The sequence below is a fragment of the Carcharhinus amblyrhynchos genome, chromosome 3 (assembly GCF_965287045.1).
Source record: "Carcharhinus amblyrhynchos chromosome 3, sCarAmb.v2.hapA, whole genome shotgun sequence".
Lineage (NCBI taxonomy): Eukaryota > Metazoa > Chordata > Chondrichthyes > Carcharhiniformes > Carcharhinidae > Carcharhinus > Carcharhinus amblyrhynchos.
Window position 1 is genome coordinate 114,320,073 of NC_137326.1, and position 19,795 is coordinate 114,339,867.

At 41.8% G+C, this 19,795-nt stretch overlaps 1 protein-coding gene across 2 annotated transcripts; it reads right to left on the reverse strand.

Moving 5' to 3' along the window:
• Positions 1 to 393: 393 nt before the first annotated feature.
• Positions 394 to 18,036, reverse strand: LOC145341499 (uncharacterized protein C2orf72 homolog). 2 transcript variants are annotated; one of them, XM_080186474.1, is made up of 3 exons: positions 17,341 to 18,036; positions 4,566 to 4,682; positions 394 to 587 (listed from the first exon to the last, which is right to left on the reverse strand). In XM_080186474.1, the coding sequence occupies exons 1-3, from the start codon at positions 18,014 to 18,016 to the stop codon at positions 451 to 453; spliced, it is 930 nt and encodes a 309-aa protein (XP_080042600.1). In that variant the 5' UTR covers positions 18,017 to 18,036; the 3' UTR covers positions 394 to 450. The 2 variants fall into 2 exon arrangements, with proteins under 2 accessions (XP_080042600.1, XP_080042601.1); XM_080186475.1 differs by lacking the exon at positions 4,566 to 4,682.
• Between the last annotated feature and the right edge of the window lie 1,759 nt (positions 18,037 to 19,795).

Here is a 19,795-nt window from a genome sequence, read left to right on the forward strand (position 1 = left end):
AAATAACAAAGTATGGTTCTCAGAGGGGCTAAGAATTTTAAATACTTTCAGGCAAAGCTTTTCAGTTTTACATATTTCTCTTGAACTGATAGAAACTTCTCTCTTCGATTATTGTCAACAAGTTGTTTGCAAATGAGTTGATTCAAAAATGGTGAGCTGGACGATGTCAGGATTCTCTTCCCATGTTTATAGCAGGTGAATTGGTTTGAATGAACGCACAGACTCGGTTATCATAGGTTAAATCAACTACGAGGACTACAATACCATCATATTCCAGGTTCTTTTGGAATAAGTACTTGTTCAGATAATCCAGACTAGGAACTCTCCCAATCAATACACTGAGGGAAAAAGAAAATATGGAAAATCAAATATTTAATTTGTTTTTTTCTCAGGTCCTAGTACTCTTTAATAAATGTGCAAATGTAGAAAACAGTGGGTTATAAAAATCATTTAAACTTCAGTTTCCATATTCATGCCGTTATTTCCACTAGAGTCAATCTGTAGGTCAGTTTTACAGCCATCAACTGTGGATGGACTCACTGTCAACTGTTGTGAAGTAGCATCAGTCTCAGCCGTCTTGGATATTCCTAAAAAAAAACACAATTTTGAATCTGGCTTTGTAATACTTGCATGTTGTTTATCAGTGTTCTTTTTTCAGTCAATTTGACTTGAGTTAATCAATGAGGAACAGCAGAGGTGAGGAACGAAATAGTTTTCATTATTTTCTCAGATACAACACAAAGCAATGCAGAGTAAAACCCCTTCTATTCTGACTCAGTTTGCTTCAGTTAAATCACAGCCAGACTGGGTAAGAACGGCAGATTTCCTTCCCTAAAGGACATTAATGAACCAGGTAGATTTTTACGACAACCATTTCACGGTCATCGTTAGACTTTTACTGAATTCAAATTACACCATCTATTGTGGTGGGGTTTGAACCCAGATCCCTAGAGCATTACACTGGCTGCCTGGATTACTCGTCCAGTGACAATTCCACTATGCCACCACCAGCTTAGGGTAATTGAACCCCAGTCTCCCGTGTGACACTACACTAACGAAGAATTTGCTGTCACAGAAAACAACCTACACCACAGATTTTTCCATTCCCCACATCAGTCATTCTGCAGGAACTCAGAGTGAGATTGCCAGTTAACAACAATTTTATGCACAGAGCCAACTTTCATGGGGAATTCATTTTAACAGGTGCCTTGTGGTAATCAGAAGGTGAGTATTTAATCCTTCATTCAGGATTTGATTTGAATGTGGATATTCCCCAGAATTCAATGTTATCCTGACCATAGTACATGACACTCTGATCCGTGAAGGGTGAAATTCTAGCTCTGTTTGAAGACAGGGAACAACTCTTTTAATCCACAGCATCACATTATTCCCATTATTTGTTTACATTGACTTTATTTAAATGAAGACTTTAAATAACAGAGCATTCCAGTTCTCCCTCTCACCAATGGCATAATGGAGAACACTTGATCACTTGTGGGTGGCACATTAGTTAGCACTGCTGCCTCACAGCACCAGGAACCTGAGTTTGATTCCTGGCTTGGGCCACAGGCTGTGTGGAGTTTGCACTTTGCACTTTCTCACCACGTCTGCGTGGGTTTCCTCTGAGTGCTCTGTTTCCCTCCCACAATCTGAAAGATGTGCTGGTTAGGTGCATTGACTTGAACAGGCACCGCAGTGCAACAACTAGGGGAATTTCACAGTAATTTAATTGCAGTGTAAGCCTTCCTTGTGAGTAATAAATAAACTAATTGATGATTACAACTCTGGAAGCCTAGTTCTGAAGTTGAATGGTAGCTCAGAGGTCAGCATTAGAAAAACAATCAGATTGTCATTAACTACCATTTTCAGGGAACAGAACTTCTCAATGTCAATTCCAGCTTACGCAAATTGCATTCTACACTGTGTGGCTGACTGAGGGAAATAAACATTTGCCTTGTCGAAAGGCCCACATCTTAAGAAAGAAAAATTAAAAATTCCAATTTTGCTTCCTAGAGTTGTCTAATCTTAACTGGCCAGAACAATTTGATTTATCAACAGGAGAAAATTGCAAAGTTAACATTAAATAATTCACAGCACTAACACTAACACAATGGAGAATACATTCAAAATACATACATTCAAACTTCTATAGATATGAAGACTTAGTTATAACAGCTGGCATTACAACTATAATTCTAACAATTGCTTAGCCTTTGGACATCCATTCATCACGACATTTCTGCAATGACGTATTTACTCAATCTTATCCTTACCTTTGCCGTTTTGATGCCATAATCCCGAATAAAACCATTACCCTGGTCATTATCTCAGCAGATCCCTCATCTCCACTAAACTAATCCAAGTGGCACAGACTTGAATTGATATCACAGTCAAAGGCTTTAGCTATTCCCCACCAGATCTGGCTAGACCACATTATACACCATTAGGTCCTGCTCCCATTTGCTAAAACTGCTCATTCTACCAGGATCATCCTTGAATGCAAAGATAACCCCATACTTCTTTCTTGTAGTACAAACCATACCTTAAACCCCATTTCCATTCAACCTCATGGTCAACAATAAGCGAGAGTTCATGAAATGCTTTGTCACTAAAACTAAGGCGATCCGATCAGTTGCCATGTTCCTCCCTTCTGATCCACTGGGCCAAATCTCTAAAGTGCCCTTTTCTGCATTTGCATCATTCTCTGCTTTCTCTCATACACCCCATTATGTCCTTTGAGTTCATCTTGTCCTCCTGTTCCCTTAACTTTACTGCTGACCAACCACATTCCTTCCTACTTCTCACATTAGCCGATATTGTAAATGGTTCTCTTTCAAATCTGCTATCATTACCCTCTTTCAAACTATGCCTGCACTGCAATTAAAGGTTTCCAACATGAAAATAAATAGTGTTAAAGGAAGACTAGGCTATTGCTTAGCAACCAGGGGCTGCCTTAGGTTAGAAATAACTTTTGAGTTTAGCTTTAAGCTAGACCAAGAAGAAGCCAGACAGAACCTGGAAACTGGAAGAAAGCAAACATCCCAAAAGAACAAGAGAAAGCCCAGGCAACCAGGGAGTTGGGACAAAAAAGTCTCAGGAAATCAATTCCATTAAAGGAACAGAGAACAAAAGGTTGAATAAGTCCTGTTGGGTGAAGTTAAGTTTAAAGTTTTTTTTATTAGCGTCACAAGTAGGCTTACATTAACATTGCAATGAAGTTACTGTGAAAATCTCGCAGTCACCACACTCCTGCGCCTGTTCGGGTACGGAGAATTTAGCATAGCTAACGCATCTAATCATCTTTCAAACTGTGGGAGGAAACTGGAGTACCCAAGGAAACCCATACAGACACAGGGAGAACATGCAAACTCCACACAGACAGTGACCCAAGCCAGAAATTGAACTTGGGTCCCTGGTGCTGTGAGGCAGCTGTATTAATACTATGCCACCGTGTCACCACCAAAAGCAATTAAAAAAATCAGAGAAAGTACTCTTGAGTTAAAGAGACAGCTGCAAGAACCAGATTTAAACCAGATATCAGAGGTATATCAACAGCCTGTGAAGCAATGACTGGATACCTGAGAGATGGTGTGGAAACTTGAATACATGTGGCAATCCAGAGCAGAGGAATACTGGAAGGACAAACTGAAATTCTGGAAGTGGATCCTTGGTGTAAGCGTCGAAGAGAAAGCCTTGTTTGGGAGAAGGTTCTAAAGGTGTGTTTTCTCAGAACAGAGTTTGGAAATATTTATGTGGAAGTCAGGAGATTTCCCGAGTTCCAGGAGACCAGTTGGCTCACAGTGTAACAGGCATCTGGGGGGATTTGATGAGAAATCCACAGAAGCTATCCTGGTTGGCATCAGTGTGTGGTGTGTCTGACCACATTTTGCCTATTGGTTTATATAGACTGTGTATTCACTGAGAACACTAGGATATATTTTGTATCTTCCGTTAATCTTAACAATATGCATACATTTGTGAAGATTTAGGTAGGGTGAAGGAGTATTCTATTTTAGTCAATCTTTTCATTCTTTTGTTATAAGTTAAATTGGAAGTCCTGTGACTCTGTTCATCCACAAAAATGATGGTCTGTTGAGCCAGGGTTTGATTTTGGGACTGGATTACTTCGTGGTAACATCAACTGTGATTCTAACAGTGGGTGGCCATGCGTCAGCAGCCAAGGAATTCCCACCACACTTCTTTTCCCCATTAAACTACTCCTTAAAACCTACTTCTCTGACAAGTTTTTGGTCATTTGCCTACATATTTCTCCATGCGCAGCTCAGTGTCAAGGTGAAGTACTTTGAAACTTTTATTATGTTAAATACTATACAAGTTGTTCTTACTGTATAAATAGTCAATAGTCTTCAAAATGGACTTGATTAAATACTTGGAAGGAGAAAAAAATGCAGGAATATGGGGAAAAGTTAACTCCTTTCATGCTGTAATATTCTATGTTGGAACATGAAGGTTTAGTTCATTTGAAAGGACCAGACAAAGGCAAATTTGTTTAAATTTTGCATCTGCTTTTTTTAAAAAAAAAGACAGCGTCATTTTCGATTTACCTTCTTGTTTTATGCAATTCCGAATATTATTAACTTGTCTATCCTCTATACGTCTTCTGGTATTCCTGAAGAAACAGGGAATTCCAGGAAAACATATTCCTCTTCTCTTTCTTACATCTGAAAGCAAAATAAAAGTTCCTCAGTTTCTTGTTTCACCAAAACAATTTGAAGTAAATTATTGTTCTGGTTTGTATTATTACTTTCTGTTCAAGTAATGCTCATATAAGCAATAGTACCTATCCCCACCATTTCATTACTTATTGATTAAGTAAACCATGCACAAGTCAATTCCTTTCTGTGGATGGTGTAGAGGGGACAAGCATTTAGATGATGGGAAGGGAGTCAAGAATGAATACTTGGGGAACTTCTGAGGTAATAATGTAGAGCTCAGAGGAAAAGCCATTGTAACAATGCGATGGATGTTGTCAGACAGATAAGAGTGGAGCCAAATGTATACTGTCAGAATAAGCTGGACAATAGAGGAAAAGCCCTGGCATGGTGCAATCAATTATCTCAAAGGCTAGAAAGGGTGCAGTGTATCTGACAGCCACAAAAGATATTGTTGGTGTCTTTGACTAGGGGAGTCTTAGGATGTGGAAAACTGGAAAATTGATTGGAGAAATTCAAACGAGATGCTTTGGAGGAAAGACAGGACATAAATGAGGGAAGTGACATGTTCAAGGGCCTTGGAAATTGAAATTAAAGATGAAAGACTTTTAAATTCATTCATGGGTTGTGGGCATTGCTGGATAGGTTAGCTTTTATTTTCCATCCCTAATTGCCCTTGAGAAGGTGGTGGCAAGCAATCTTCTTAACCACTGCAATCCATGTGGTCTAGGTATACATACAGAGTTGTTAGGGTAGGAATTCCAGGATTTTGACTCAATGCTTTAAACCATGAAGAAAAATAGCAGTATAGATAGAAAGCTGATTGAACAGAAAGTGAAGGATCAAGGCAAATGAGTAAAATGAGATATTCAGGGGACCTTTTAACAAAGCTGACATGCCTTTGTATCTGCAAATCAACAATCACTGATTTCTGCCCCACCACATTTTTCATGTTGACAAACATCAAACAGCTCAAATCTGACATGATGCTACGTAGTCTTTACTTCATCCCTCAATGATTTCAAAGTCATTAAAAAGAAACATATTATTCACACACACAGTTCACTCAATACCACTGTCTTTGCCTGTCATTTAATTATTTCCATTCAGAACTCCATAATGTACATGTGCTATTTGTGCCATCTTTGCAGGACAAAAACACTGTAAGCATGGAGGCTGGTATCAAATTAAAGACTAATTTAATCCGGTTTGGTTGACATATGTACATATATAGTCTTGTAGTGTACTGGGTAGCATCCCTGCCTCTAAGCCAGAAACACGTTTCAGCACACATTCCAGGATCTGCTGGCCAAGGAAGGTGCATTCATAATTCCTTGTCAGCCATGTGATGGAAAGGAAATTGGATCCTCTGCCATCATTATTCATAGCTCCTGGCTCAAAGTGCATGTGAAAATGGTTATTACGGATCAGATTGGTACCAACGGCACTGGGGTTCAATTCCTGTTCCGGCTGGAGCGGATTCAGGACTTCCTACTTCTGGAGGAGGTCGTGGTATTGTGGATCAGACCTGCCTTTGCCAGAGAACTCAAGATGATGACATACATACATAAATGGCCAGACAGTGTAATCAAGCTCTTCTCTCAATGAAAAAAGATACACAATTTTTAAGTTCCATACAAATTGTATACATTTCTTGATTTTCATTTATTTACAAATCAAACTTAGCCATTGGCTTCCTATTCTCAAGGAGATATCTCGGCCCAAGTCTGAGGAGAAGCTTCCTCCAACAAAGATTGATTTTGACCTTGAACTTCAATTGAATTTTCCACTTATATCTGTCAGACTGTGACTTGGCTTTGAACTGATTTCAGGCACTTATGAGGGAGTAATTATTGGAATTTTGGTACTCTACTTATTTAAGTTTTTTTAGTGTCACAAGTAGGCTTACAATGATACTGCAATGAAGTTACTATGAAAATCCCATAATCGCTGTACTCTGGCACATGTTCAGATACAGTGAGGGAGAATTTAGCATGACCAGTGCACCTAATCAGCATGTCTTTTGGACTGTGAGATGAAGCTGGAGCATCCAGAGGAAACCCACGCAGACACGGAGAGCATGCAGTCTCTGCACAGACAGTGATCCAAGTTTGGAACAGAATCCAGGTCCCTCGAGCTGTGAGGCAATAGTGCTAACCATGTGCCTCCCATTGCTACCATGTCGCCTATGTATCACAACTAGACTCATTTGATGTTTCCCACCTTCCTTTTTCTCATAAATCTCTAAAGATAAAATTATACATATACGAACCTAACCTTCCCATTACCGCCCATCTTGACTGAATGTGTGCAAGCACTGTGTATTCTTACATAAGAACATAAGAAATAGGAGCAGGAGTAGGCCATCTAGCCCTTCGAGCCTGCCCCGCCATTCAATAAGATCATGGCTGATCTGAAGTGGATCAGTTCTACTTTCCCACTTTCTCCCCATAACCCTTAATTCCCTTGTCTGCCAAAAACCTATCTACCCGTGACTTAAATATATTTAGCGAGGTAGCCTCCACCACTTCGACGGGCAGAGAATTCCAGAGATTCACCACCCTTTGAGTGAAGAAGTTCCTCCTCAACTCCGTTCTAAACTTCACCCCCCCCTTATCTTGAGGCTGTGCCCTCTAGTCCTGCTGTCCTTTCTGAGCAGGAAGAATCTCTCTACCTCTACCCTATCCATCCCTTTCATTATCTTATACGTCTCTATAAGATCCCCCCTCATCCTTCTAAACTCCAACAAGTACAGACCCAATCTATTTAGTCTCTCTTCATAGTCTAACCCCCTCATCTCCGGTATCAGCCTAGTGAATCTCCTCTGCACTCCCTCCAAGGCCAAAATATCCTTGCGCAAATGCGGCGACCAAAACTGCACACAGTACTCCAGCTGCGGCCTCACCAGTACCCTGTTGCAGCACGACCTCCCTGCTTTTATATTCAATCCCCCTCGCTATGAAGGCCAGCATCCCATTCGCCTTCCTGACCACCTGCTGCACCTGCAGGCTGGGTTTTTGCGACTCATGCACAAGGACCCCCAGGTCCCTCTGCACCGTAGCATGCTGCAGCTTTTCGCCCTTTAAATAGTACTCCCTCCTACTATTATTTCTGCCAAAGTGGATAACCTCACACTTGCTAACATTGTACTCCATCTGCCAAGTCCTTGCCCACTCGCTCAGCCTATCCAGATCTCTCTGCAGACTTTCCACACCCTCCGCACAATTTGCTTTTCCACTCATCTTTGTGTCATCAGCAAATTTCGACACAACTCTTCCTGGTAGCCATTTCAACCACTTGTTATCATTGGAACCTTCTGGTTCAATTTCAGATTTCTTTATCTCACTCTATCCCCATCATGGCTCTCTTTCTGCCTTGATTTTCTTTTTCTTCAACAGACTGTGTTAAATGTAGCCTCATCAATGAAAACCTTGCTCTAGAAGGTCTTCTAAGCAATCCACTGGTGTTCGGCCTGTAATAACGTGACGGATGTTACAATAAACAAAGATTTCACCAGTTTGTGAGGCAATGACAAACCAATGTTTCTTTCAATTTGCCTCAAAAGTTTTTTTTAACAAAAGCATGCTGAACAAATTGTGCTATGTGCTATGCTACTCTAATTGCAGCAGGATGATATGGTAGAACTCCAGAGTGTTTTAGCCTGTCTGGTCAATTAACAATCATTTGTTCAGCATGAAACATGCTCTGTGAAAGGCTGAGTGCTGCTGGGGAGGGAGGGCACTGAGGAAAGGGAGCGTATGGACTGGCAGTTTGAATGTACTCCCTCAGGGGAACAGCTGCTTCTCAGCTGAGAGGCAGCTGTGGACCTGTTTAAAAAAAAATCAGTGGAAAAACTGTGCCAAGAGAGGCTAGGCAGCACAATCATACACAGATCTCAATTCCTCAACACATATTTGTTAATTTTACTTGAGCCTAGAATTTTATTGCACCCTGGATCAAAGTTGTAACTAAAATGCAAAGGCCATCCTGCCAATTGGCCCTTCTGCCAACCATAAAAACAGAAAGATAACGTAAAATCCCAGTCAATTGTAGTTTGATTAATCTAAATTGGCTTCTTGATTGTTGGCTGATGGGTTTCCGACTCACACATATGCCCATCGGCTGAAATATTGCACGAAGACACAATGACTTTGGGACACGTGCCCAAACATTACACATAAAATTCTGGTCAAAGACGATACTTCACATTCTGAGGATGATTTCCCTCACTGGCAGTTAGCGTGTGTGAGGCAAGTGTAATTGGTCTCTCCTCGCAATCATCCAACATCAGAAATCACAGTGGCTACTCTTTTTGGAAAGGCATCACCCGCTAACTTAAATTATTTGGACATGTCATAATTTACAAGCACTGGGTCGTCTACCAGTTGACTATTACACAACTTGAACATTTTGTCACATTCCTGTTCAATTCCATGCAACTTCCTTCCTCAAGAGTTCATTCAATGGATGCAGCAAAGTTGCCAAATTTGGCATGAATTTACCGTAGTGATTCATGAAGCCCAAAAAGAATCTGTGTTCAGGTATTCTGCTAGTTTGGTGATTTTCTCATACTTGAACTTTACTGTTGACAGGATGTAAACCATCTTCATCTACCTGTGACAAAATAGTCTTGAAACATTTCATATTTGTGTGCCTTCACTCCTTACTTTTCAGAATGTTGGAATACCTATATCAGTCTGTCATCATGGGAGCCGGGATAAGTACTTTATTCAAATTGCACGCTACTTCCTGAATTGCTTGCAAAATTTGGAAAATTCCAGGAGTTTAAGAAATACAAAATGGCAAACTATGAAACTGAAATAGACCCACGTGTGTTTAATAGTCAAATACAATTTAGACTCATCGTCTAACTCAAGTTGCAGATGGGCATTTGTCAGATCTAACTCTGAATAACATTTGGCCTCCTAACATCACTGTGAACAGATCCTCCACGTATGGCAAAGTATCCTGCAGAATGCATTCCAATACTTTACAGTTGCCTTGTAATCACCACATATTCATGTCATAGAGGTTTACAGCATGGAAACAGGTCCTTCAGCCCAACATATCCATGCTGCCCTTTTTTTTAAACCATTAAGCTAGTCCCAATTGCCTGTGTTTGGCCCATATCCCTCTATACCCATCTTGTCCATGTAACTATTTAAATGCTTTTTAAAAATCAAAATTGTACTTGCTTCTACTACTGCTTCTGGCAGCTCAGTCCAGACACTCACCACCCTCTGTGTGAAAAAAGTAGCCCTCTCAACCCTTTTGTACTTCTCCCCTCTCACCTTAAACCTATGCCCTGCAGTTTTAGACTTTGGGAAAAGATATTGACTATCTAGCTGATCTATGCCCCTCATTATTTTATAGACCTCTAAAAGATCAGTATAGATATTCATTATATAGATATTCAATATATATGATATTCATACAATACCATCTGACCTTGGTACTCCCACTACAATGGGAGTAGTCCAATTACTCTGTCCTACATTAGAAAATGTTCAGCCTCAAGTTTTTTTCAGTTTGTTACGATCCTAGTTACCATCGGACAGTCAGGTTCCAGAATGGAACCCTGGCTCAATAAATTGTCACTTTTTTTTAGAAACCTGAATGAAGAGAGTCACAGGACTATTGATTAATTTTTAACAAGAGAATAAAACATTTATTAAACATGAAAAGATTAACTGTAATACACTACTCCTTCACCCCATCTATATCATTACAGCTGTACACAGACTTATCAAGATTACCCAGTTACCAAAACAGATCTATACGTCAGTGTTCTCAGTAAGTACACAGTCTATTCAAATCAATAGGCAAGTGTGGTCAGACACACAGAGTACTTCCGCTCAAGCACATTTGTGGTTACAGATGTCTGACCTGCTGAGTATTTTTGCTTTTATTTCAGATTTCCAGCATCCAGCTCTTCCAAATCTAATTATTTGATGTTTGAACACAGTTTACAAAATTCTTCTGTCTAGGGATTGACTGGGGTGGTCTTCTGACTGGAGCGGCATAGTGGTTAGCATGGCTGCCTCACAGCGCCAGGGACCCAGGTTCAATTCCCGGCTTTTGTGACTGTGTGGAGTTTGCATGTTCTCCCGTGTCTGCGTGCGTTTCCTTCGGGTGCTCTGGTTTCCTCCCACTGTTCAAATTACATACTGGTTAGGCACACTGGCCATGCTAAATTTTCCCTCAACCCAAACAGGTGCTGGAGTGTGGTGACTTTTTCATAGTATTTTCATAGTAATTGTACTGGTGTTCATATTACAACTACTTGTGACACTAACTACTTGTGACAGCCTCAAGATAAAGGGGGGGCGGTTCAGAACGGAGTTGAGGAGGAACTTCTTCACTCAAAGGGTGGTGAATCTCTGGAATTCTCTGCCCGTTGAAGTGGTGGAGGCTGCCTCGCTAAATATTTTTAAGAAGCGGGTTGATGGGTTTTTGATAAGAGAGGGGATTAAGGGTTATGGGGAGAGGGCGGGAAAGTGGAACTGAGCCACGACAGATCAGCCATGATCTTATTGAATGGCGGGGCAGGCTCGAAGGGCCAGATGGCCTACTCCTGCTCCTATTTCTTATTTCTTATGTTCTTAATAAATTAAAGTTTAGACTGGAACTGTACGAGAAACACAGTTCAGGAGGTGGTACCCATTTGATGAAAAGGTCAATAACATTAGTGTTGTCCTTTTCCAATCCTTTACCACAGAGTCATAGATTGTGTTTTTATATTAGTTGGATGGTGTTACGTGGATATGGAGAAAGGGAGGAAAAGAGGGAAATTTTCAACAATTCATCAAACCTTTGCCATCATTGATTGCAAATGCAATAAATATACAAGAAGAGTTCCTGGCTGATCATAAATTCTGATAATCCACATGGAATCCCAGATTAATTTAGTTCCATTAGGTGCATTTCTTCACTCAAAGGGTGGTGAATCTGTGGAATTCTCTGCCCGTTGAAGTGGTGGAGGCTGCCTCGCTAAATATTTTTAAGAAGCGGGTTGATGGGTTCTTGATAAGAGAGGGGATTAAGGGTTACGGGGAGAGGGCGGGAAAGTGGAACTGAGCCACAACAGATCAGCCATGATCTTATTGAATGGCGGGGCAGGCTCGAAGGGCTAGATGGCCTACTCCTGCTCCTATTTCTTATGTTCTTATGTTCTTATTGACCAAATATTAATGATTAATTGTCAGTAAGCAAGAAAGTCAAATCTGGAGGAGTCCAATGTTTACATGTGCAGTTTATTCTGAATATTTTTGTTTGTTGTACATTTTCTGTATTTGTACTGCAGTCCAATATCACTGACCAACTGACCAATGAACCCATTCACAAAACCACTTCCTTCTGCATTTTTAAAGTGAATATTTAGGAGCTCAGAAGCTACTGAAACAGCACAGGGATATAAATGCTGCAACCCAGGATCTTCAGTTACAAAAGATTAAAAACATTTACCTGATTCAGTGTCCTAGATTACAATTACTGAATACTGTTTGCTGTTTTTTCACGGATTTGTTTCTAAGAGTTATTGCCTTTGCTAGTTTTTTCTATTTCATAACGCGTGGGCATCACTGGCATGGCCAGCATTTGCTGCTCATCCCAAATTACGTAGAAACATACAAATTAAGTGTAGGCTACTCAGCCCCTCGATTCTGCTCTTTCATTCAATAAGATTATGGCTGATCTGATTGTGACCTCAACTACAGATTCCTATCTACCCCGATAACCTTATAGCCCCTTGCTTATCAAGGATCTATCCACCTCTATCTTAAAATACTCAAAGACTCTACTTGCTTCCACTGCTGTTTGAAGAAGAGATATCCAAAGACTCACTGCTGTTAGAGAGAAAAAGGTCTCCTCACCCAGGTCTTAAATGGGCATCCTCTTATTTTTAAAACAGTGGCCCCTAGTCTAGATTCTCCCACAAGAGGAAACATCTTCTCCACATCGATCCTGTCATGACCTCTCAAGATCTTGCATATTTCAATCAAGTTGCCTCTTACTCTTTTAAACTCCAGCAGATACAAAGTAGCTGTATGGGAAAAAGGTTGTAACTCAGAGGCAGGGCATTCACAAGAGAAGCTGGGACACATTTATGCAAAAGGTAGTAAGAAGTTGCAGAACTTCCCTCAGAAAAAGCAGTGGATGATAGCTGAAATAATCACTTTAAATTTAACTGATAAATTTTTACCAGCCAAGGGTATTATGGAACTCTAATCAGCTCAGTCTTAAACCTATGATCGATCACAAATACAGTGATATCCCTTTCACACTTCTTTCAGAGACACACCATCTAAGCCTGCAAGATAAACCCCTGGCTCATGGAATTGTAAATCAGAGATCTGTGACCAATGAAAAAGTTGCTGTTAATCAATATTAGCATCCTCTGGTTAACAACCTAAAATAAGGCATATTCTGGTAATCAGGGCACTTCCAGCTGTCCACCTGGATAGTATCCTGCATAGAACTACGCCTTGCACAGACAGGTGTTGCAATGGTACGCCTGTGACAACAATGAAACCTCTCCAATTATACGATAAACAGGAAAAGTTCAGCAAAATACATAATGCTGAAAATACGCATCAGATCAGGCAAGACACCAGAGAGAGGTTTGAATGCAGATGTGGAACCCAGAATTTTCCAGGTACCTTCAAGGGGAGGGGGAATTGAATTAGACATAACTCTGTGACGATTCCCTAAACTGGCTGGCAACTTTAAAAAAGATGAATTCTCCAAATAACAAAATAATTGATGACCAATCCCCATTCGCCACATCTTCAAGAGCTCCCTTTGTTCTGTCCCCTTTATTCTGTTGAACAGAAACTGGTCTTTTAACTCCAGCAATTTTGCTTGCTTCTCCATGGCAGTGGCTTTTGTTTCTGACTGCCTGTATCTCAGCAGCAGTGTTTTCTCTGTTCTGTACATTTGTGAGAGAGCTGCTGAAACTGTCATTCCACAACTTAATTTGAGTTTCTCTCCCCATGGCAACCAAAGATCATACGTGTGCACTTCTTAGAACCACGGTGTTTACCAGGAATTCACCAGAACCCTTTATCAGAAGTTTCTGTGTTACTTCAAGTTAAAGAGGACATTATTTTAAAAATATTGGTTTTGTAAAGCTCAGCATTCATAATCTTCTTGAATAAGATTCTCTCTAGTTAGGGTTGTCAATTGTGATTAAATGTATTCCTGGAGACTTCACCACATGACTTGCTCTGGCCATTCGTTGATCAACCCCTCCATTCTTGTGACAGACACATTGCCTTCCTACGCCAATTGGAAAGCAAAGTGAATGATGCTGGACTCAGCCCAACACCCTTTTCCTCTCTCCCATTCTCAATATTCTTAAATTTGGTAAAGAAAAATGTTCAAAGAAAATAACAAAATCCTAGAAACTGACTTTCAATTCCTGGAGACTCCAGGTCAATCCTGGAAGATTATCAATCCGATCTCTAGTTCCTACATAGACGTTGTAAAATTACTGGCTCCTATTGCCATTCCTGACTTCTGTTCTCTCCACAGGTGCTGCCCAACCTAATGAATGTTTCCAGCAATTTTTGGTTTTTGTTTCCATCTCCATTACACAGCGGACTGAATGTTCCCACACGTCTGGGACCCCATGTCAGGATCATCTGTAGTTCCCAAGACTGAGCATGTCCACAGCACACCGAACTGTGTGTGAGTGCCAGTGATCAGGGAGGTCCAACAGGCAGAGATGAGCAGCCTGGAGCTCCATAGGGAGAGATAAGCGCTGCTAGAAATGCAGGAGACCTGGAGGTACCTTAACATGGAAGGTGCTCGAAGGGTTTCCACTCTAGTGTTAAAAAGGATCACAAACTGCTGCAAGCACATTTATATTGGAGAGTTAACCCCCTCCATAAGAATGCAAAGAGCTGCTCCTGAACACACTGAGCATTGCAACCTACTGATACCGCCAGCCACGGCTCACCTTAGCACTGCCAGCCACACCTCACCCCAACACCATCAACCATAAAGTGTCTATAGTGATTTAAGCACTTGCTGTATCTCTCCTGTGCAGACTATTCATTTGGAGACCTTGATGGTTCCATTGAGGGTTTTGGTCAATGTCTGCAATGATAATACCTGTGATCATCCCAGCATTGTCAACCATGGCTCACCCTGATATCGCCAGCTCCCAGTGACAGGCTGCCTGACTCCCAGGCAGTGGGAGGAGTGGGGGGGTATTGTTCTTGATCTAGATCTTAATTGGTTTCAATCCCTCCAAAGAATGGGCTGCTGGCACTTGTAATTGCCTATCCCTGGTCCAGAGGAAGGATCACAATGGAGAGTTGTCCCAATGGGGCTTTCCACACAACTTTTATGTCCACTGCTCTTCCAAACCCAGGGAGAGTGAAGCCCCTTGATTAAAAATAAGGTAGTCTTTGGAGTTAACTCTGTGAGTTTTGCTTCAAGCATTACGTGGGCACGTTTTTTAAAAAAATTAAACCTAAAACTTAATTGCACAGAGGAGGATTTAACAGATATTCTGAAACTAAAAGATTACGAATGGACGACGAGTGAATAATAATTAGCCAGCCAGTAAAGGTAGTATTCTGACAATGTGTTGGCTGAAAAAATCTTTTGATGCCCCCTTCATTCTGCTAGTGCAGAGCTTTCAAAACTGGGGCTGTGATGAGGTTATCAGAAAAGGGCACAGAAGATGAGCGGTTTCAGAGTTCAAAGATTTTATTCACCGGGCTATTGCTTAAGATACAAAGCAAAATAAATAGCACAGCAGCAATGTTGAATTTAAATAAATTAACTGACTAAATTTGGCAGATACATAATTTTCAAATTGATAATTCATATTTGCCTCAGGTGAGTAGGATAGGTCTGTAGGTTAGGATCTCAGCACTCATTTGGAGTTAGGATTTAGTCCCGAGGAATGATAATGAGTCCTGGGGGAGGCTCACGAAGGACGACCAGAATTATTATCATTGCAGAGATTGACCAAAACCCACATGGAACCATTAAGGTTTTCAAACTAATTGTCTGCACAGGAGAGGTACAGTGAGGGCTTGGGTTACCATAAGAAATAGGAGCAGAATAAGGCCACTCGGTCCATCAAATCTGCTCCGCCATTAAATCATGGCTGATATTTTTCTCATCCACATTCTCCTGTCTTTTCCCCATAACCCCTGATCCTCTTATTAATCAAGAACCTATCTAACTCTGTCTTAAAGACACTCCATGATCTGGCCTCCACAGCTGTCTGTGGCAAAGAGTTCCACAGATTCACAACTCTCTGGCTGAAGAAATTCCTCCTCATCTCTGTTTTAAAGGATCTCTTTAACCTGAGAATGTGTCCCCTGTCCTACAGACTCTTCTGGAAGAGGAGACAATCCATTGCACTTCAGCTCTCTCATCTACAGTCTATCAAGGCAGCATTGCTTGGTACTGAGGTACAATCATGTGGAGGGTTATTGTTTATATAGAATTTGTTGTCAAGGCTGGTTTAAATATGTTGATAATCCAGTTGATTAGAAAATTAAGTGCATGAACTAAATGTCTAATCAGCATTTTTCAATTCCAATGTTATTTCTTTATTTCACTTGTTATTGTCACAAGTAGGCTTACATTAACACTGCAATGAAGTCACTGTGAAAATCCCTTGATCACCACACTCTGCTATCTGTTCAGAGAATTTGGCATGGCCAATGCACCTAATCAGCACGTCTTTTGGGCTTTGGGAGGAAACCAGAGCAGCCAGAGGAGACCAGGCAGATATGTGGAGAACATGAAAGCTCCACACAGTGGACCAAATCGGACCTAGGTCTCTGGCGATGTGAGGCAGCAATACTAACCACTGTGCCACCGTGCCGCCCATTGCTAATTGCGGATTATAGAAGACCTGAAATATTTTGTATGTTCGCCATGATTGTGTACGCTCCAGTGTAACGAGTCAGAGTACACACCTTATTTTGTTGCAATAAGATCCTGGAGCCCATGTGCAAAGTCTGTGTTCCTTTACGGTTTGCTCAATCTGACTGAGATACACAGTCACTTGTTCTATTCACATATGTAGAGGGTGTCATGCTGCCGAGATGACCCTCGGACAGCAACTTACTTTGTAAAACCTCCATGGACAATCAATGGATGAGTCCATAAGAAAAAAAGTGAAATACTGCGGATGCTGGAATCTGAAACAAAAGAAGAAAATGCTGGAAAATCTTGGCAGGTCTGACAGCATTTGTGGAGAGAGATGGAGTCTGGATCCAGGCTCAAAAATGTTAGCTCTATTCTCTCTCCACAGTTGCTGTCAGATCTGCTGAGGTTTTCCAACATTTTCTATTTTAGCTAGGGACAAGTCCTGTCTATTAATTCACCTAGAGCAAATTCTGGCACGCGTGCCAGGGCCATAAATCTAAGAAGAGGGCAGTCAAACAAAAAGGGTTGGAATTACGAATTTCTTTTCTGCTGCCTCCTTTTGAACATGTTGTTTTGAACATGTTAAATATTCCATTAAAAATGTGGATAAGTGGCTTAGATTGCTATCCCTAGCAAGACAACTTAATTAATAAACTGCACCAAATGGTTGGGGGGCGGCGGAATAAATATGCACCAAAAATAAAGATACATTACAATTCCTTTCCAAAGTGCAGGCATCCTATAATGTCTTTCCTTAGGTGGGAGATACCTGTTGTGACGCTCGAAACAGCTCGGAGGACAACACAAATGGTCTTTTTCAGATCTGTCATAGAGTCTGGCTGGTTGGCTATGAAGGGGAGAGCCTGCACGCACTCCCCGGGGTGCCGGTGGAAGATTGCCCGCAGATAGTACTCTATGAGGCGGACAGCCACGCCGAGCTCCCCGGTGACAGTGTCAGCGTGGACCACCCCAATAAGAGCGGGCAGGTCCTTCCAGGAGCTGGACCTGTGCCGAACATCCTTCAGCAGCTCCCGGATCACGAGGTCGTTCTGCTTGTTACAGATGAAATCCTGGTGGAAGAGGAAGAGAATGAGCCGGGCTTTGATCTGCCTCTGCTCCTTGCTGCCGTTCACCGTGTAGGTCACCTTGCCGGGAGGCTCCAACAAGCTCTCAAACTCCCGCTCGCTGTCGGGCTCGGACTCCTTGCACTGGGGCTCCATCACTTGCTGCCCGCTGCCCGTGTCGGAGAGCTTACTGTGAACTTTCCCAGGACATGGAAACAAGTTATTAACAAATTGAAACATCAGATCCCGGCTCTCGCACACTTCTCCGATCAGGAAGATGTTTTCTTTGCCTCCTATGGCTTTGACCAGTTGTTGGAATTCCCTGTCGGTCCAGTCTGGGTCCAGCTCTGCTCCCCCTCCCTCCATCCTCACTCCCTCCATCCTCACTCAGCCCCCTCAGCAAAAAGCCACTCAACCCCAGGGAGCTCCGCCTCTTCGAATGCCAATCTGCGGGGCATTGACCAATCACATACTCCAACACCAAAAGGGGTGGTGCCACCACTCTGTGATTTCACAATCAGTGGGAAAGACTCACCTTTCTCACACACACCGAGTATGGGCAGAACAAGGGAACCTCTCTGAGCAATAGACTATAAACACTGGCTGTGATCCCAATACCATGAGAATTCATACAACTGCAACCCCTCTCTGGGAAGAAGACACCTTTTCACATACAATCTAGAAATTCTCGGTTGAGGTAAACAGCTTAGAGGTAAGAAGTTTCTTCACCCAGAGGTTGGTGAATGTGTGGCATTCATTACCACAGAAAGGAGTTGAGGTCAAAACTTTGTCTGATCTCAAGAAGAAATTACGTATAGCTCTTGGGGCTAAAGACATCACAGGCTATGGGCGAAGGCGGATTTTGAATTTGATGATCAGCCACAATCAAAATGAATGGCAGAGCAGGATTGAAGGGCTGAATGGCCTACTCCTGCTTCTAGTTTCAATGTTTTCAAAAGGAAACTAAATGAGTGCAAGAGAGAAAAAGGGCACAGTTTATTGAGAGGTCGAGATTAGGTAGAAGAAATCACTTTTGTGAATTCTAAATAGCAGCTTCCATGCTGCTTATAGCATATGATTCTTGACACCAACAATGCATGTGGTTGTAGTGTTAAATGAGGTCCGATTTTTATCTTTCAGTAAAGCAGGTCATGCCCACTTCACTGTTGCAGAGGACCTCAGTCAAACTGATGGAGGCTGAATTCTTTATTCATTTTTGGAACATGGGCATCTCTGGCTAGGCCAGCATATGTTGCCCATCCTTAGTTTCCTGAGGGCACTTGAGAGTCAACCACATTGCTGTGGCTCTGGAGTCACAAGTAGGCCAGATCAGGTAAGGTTGGCAGATTTCCTTCCCGAAAGGACGTTAGGGAACCAGATGGGTTTTTCCAACAATCGACAATGGTTTCATGGTCATCAGTTGATTCTAAATTCCAGATTTTGTTTTGATTGAATTCAAATTCCGCCATCTGCCATGGCGGGATTCAAATCCAGGTCCCCAGAACATTAGCCGAGTTTCTGGATTAATAGTCTGGCAATAATACCATTAGGCCATGGCCTCCCCCCCCGAAATGGGCTTATCCCAATAGTCACTTGGGCTTTCAGGCAGGCTCAGGATAACACAAGGTGGTCAGAGATCCACAGAGAGACTTTAGGATCTAGCTCTATCCAAATATGAGATTAGACAGAAACACTCCATGCTAATCAGCATCTTTGATGTCATTGGTAGCCCAGTTCCTGGATAGCACTGATATCGGAGTGGACATACCGCCAGTTCATCGTGGTGACTAATATCTTCAGGAGATCCATCCACTCCACTTCCAGCTTGAATCTGGTTACCTTGACAGTAAGGGCTTGTCTCCTTTTCAGCCATGCACTGAAAAAGCTGAACAATGGCAACTGGGAGGTTTCCAGCTCAATGAGGGAGTCCCTGGAATAATCCAATTTCCAAGATTTTCCAATAAAACGCAGACAGTTAGAAAATAAACCCCTCTTCAAGATGGATTAGAAAATCAGGTGGTGCAGCAACTACAAGGAAAGTATCACGAAACTCCAGCAATTTTGCAGATTCTCTGTAGTTGTGATAATCTAATCTGATTTGAGCCCTGATATATCACCACCAAAGTACTAGTTTGAGCACTTACTTCCCTGAGATCAGGA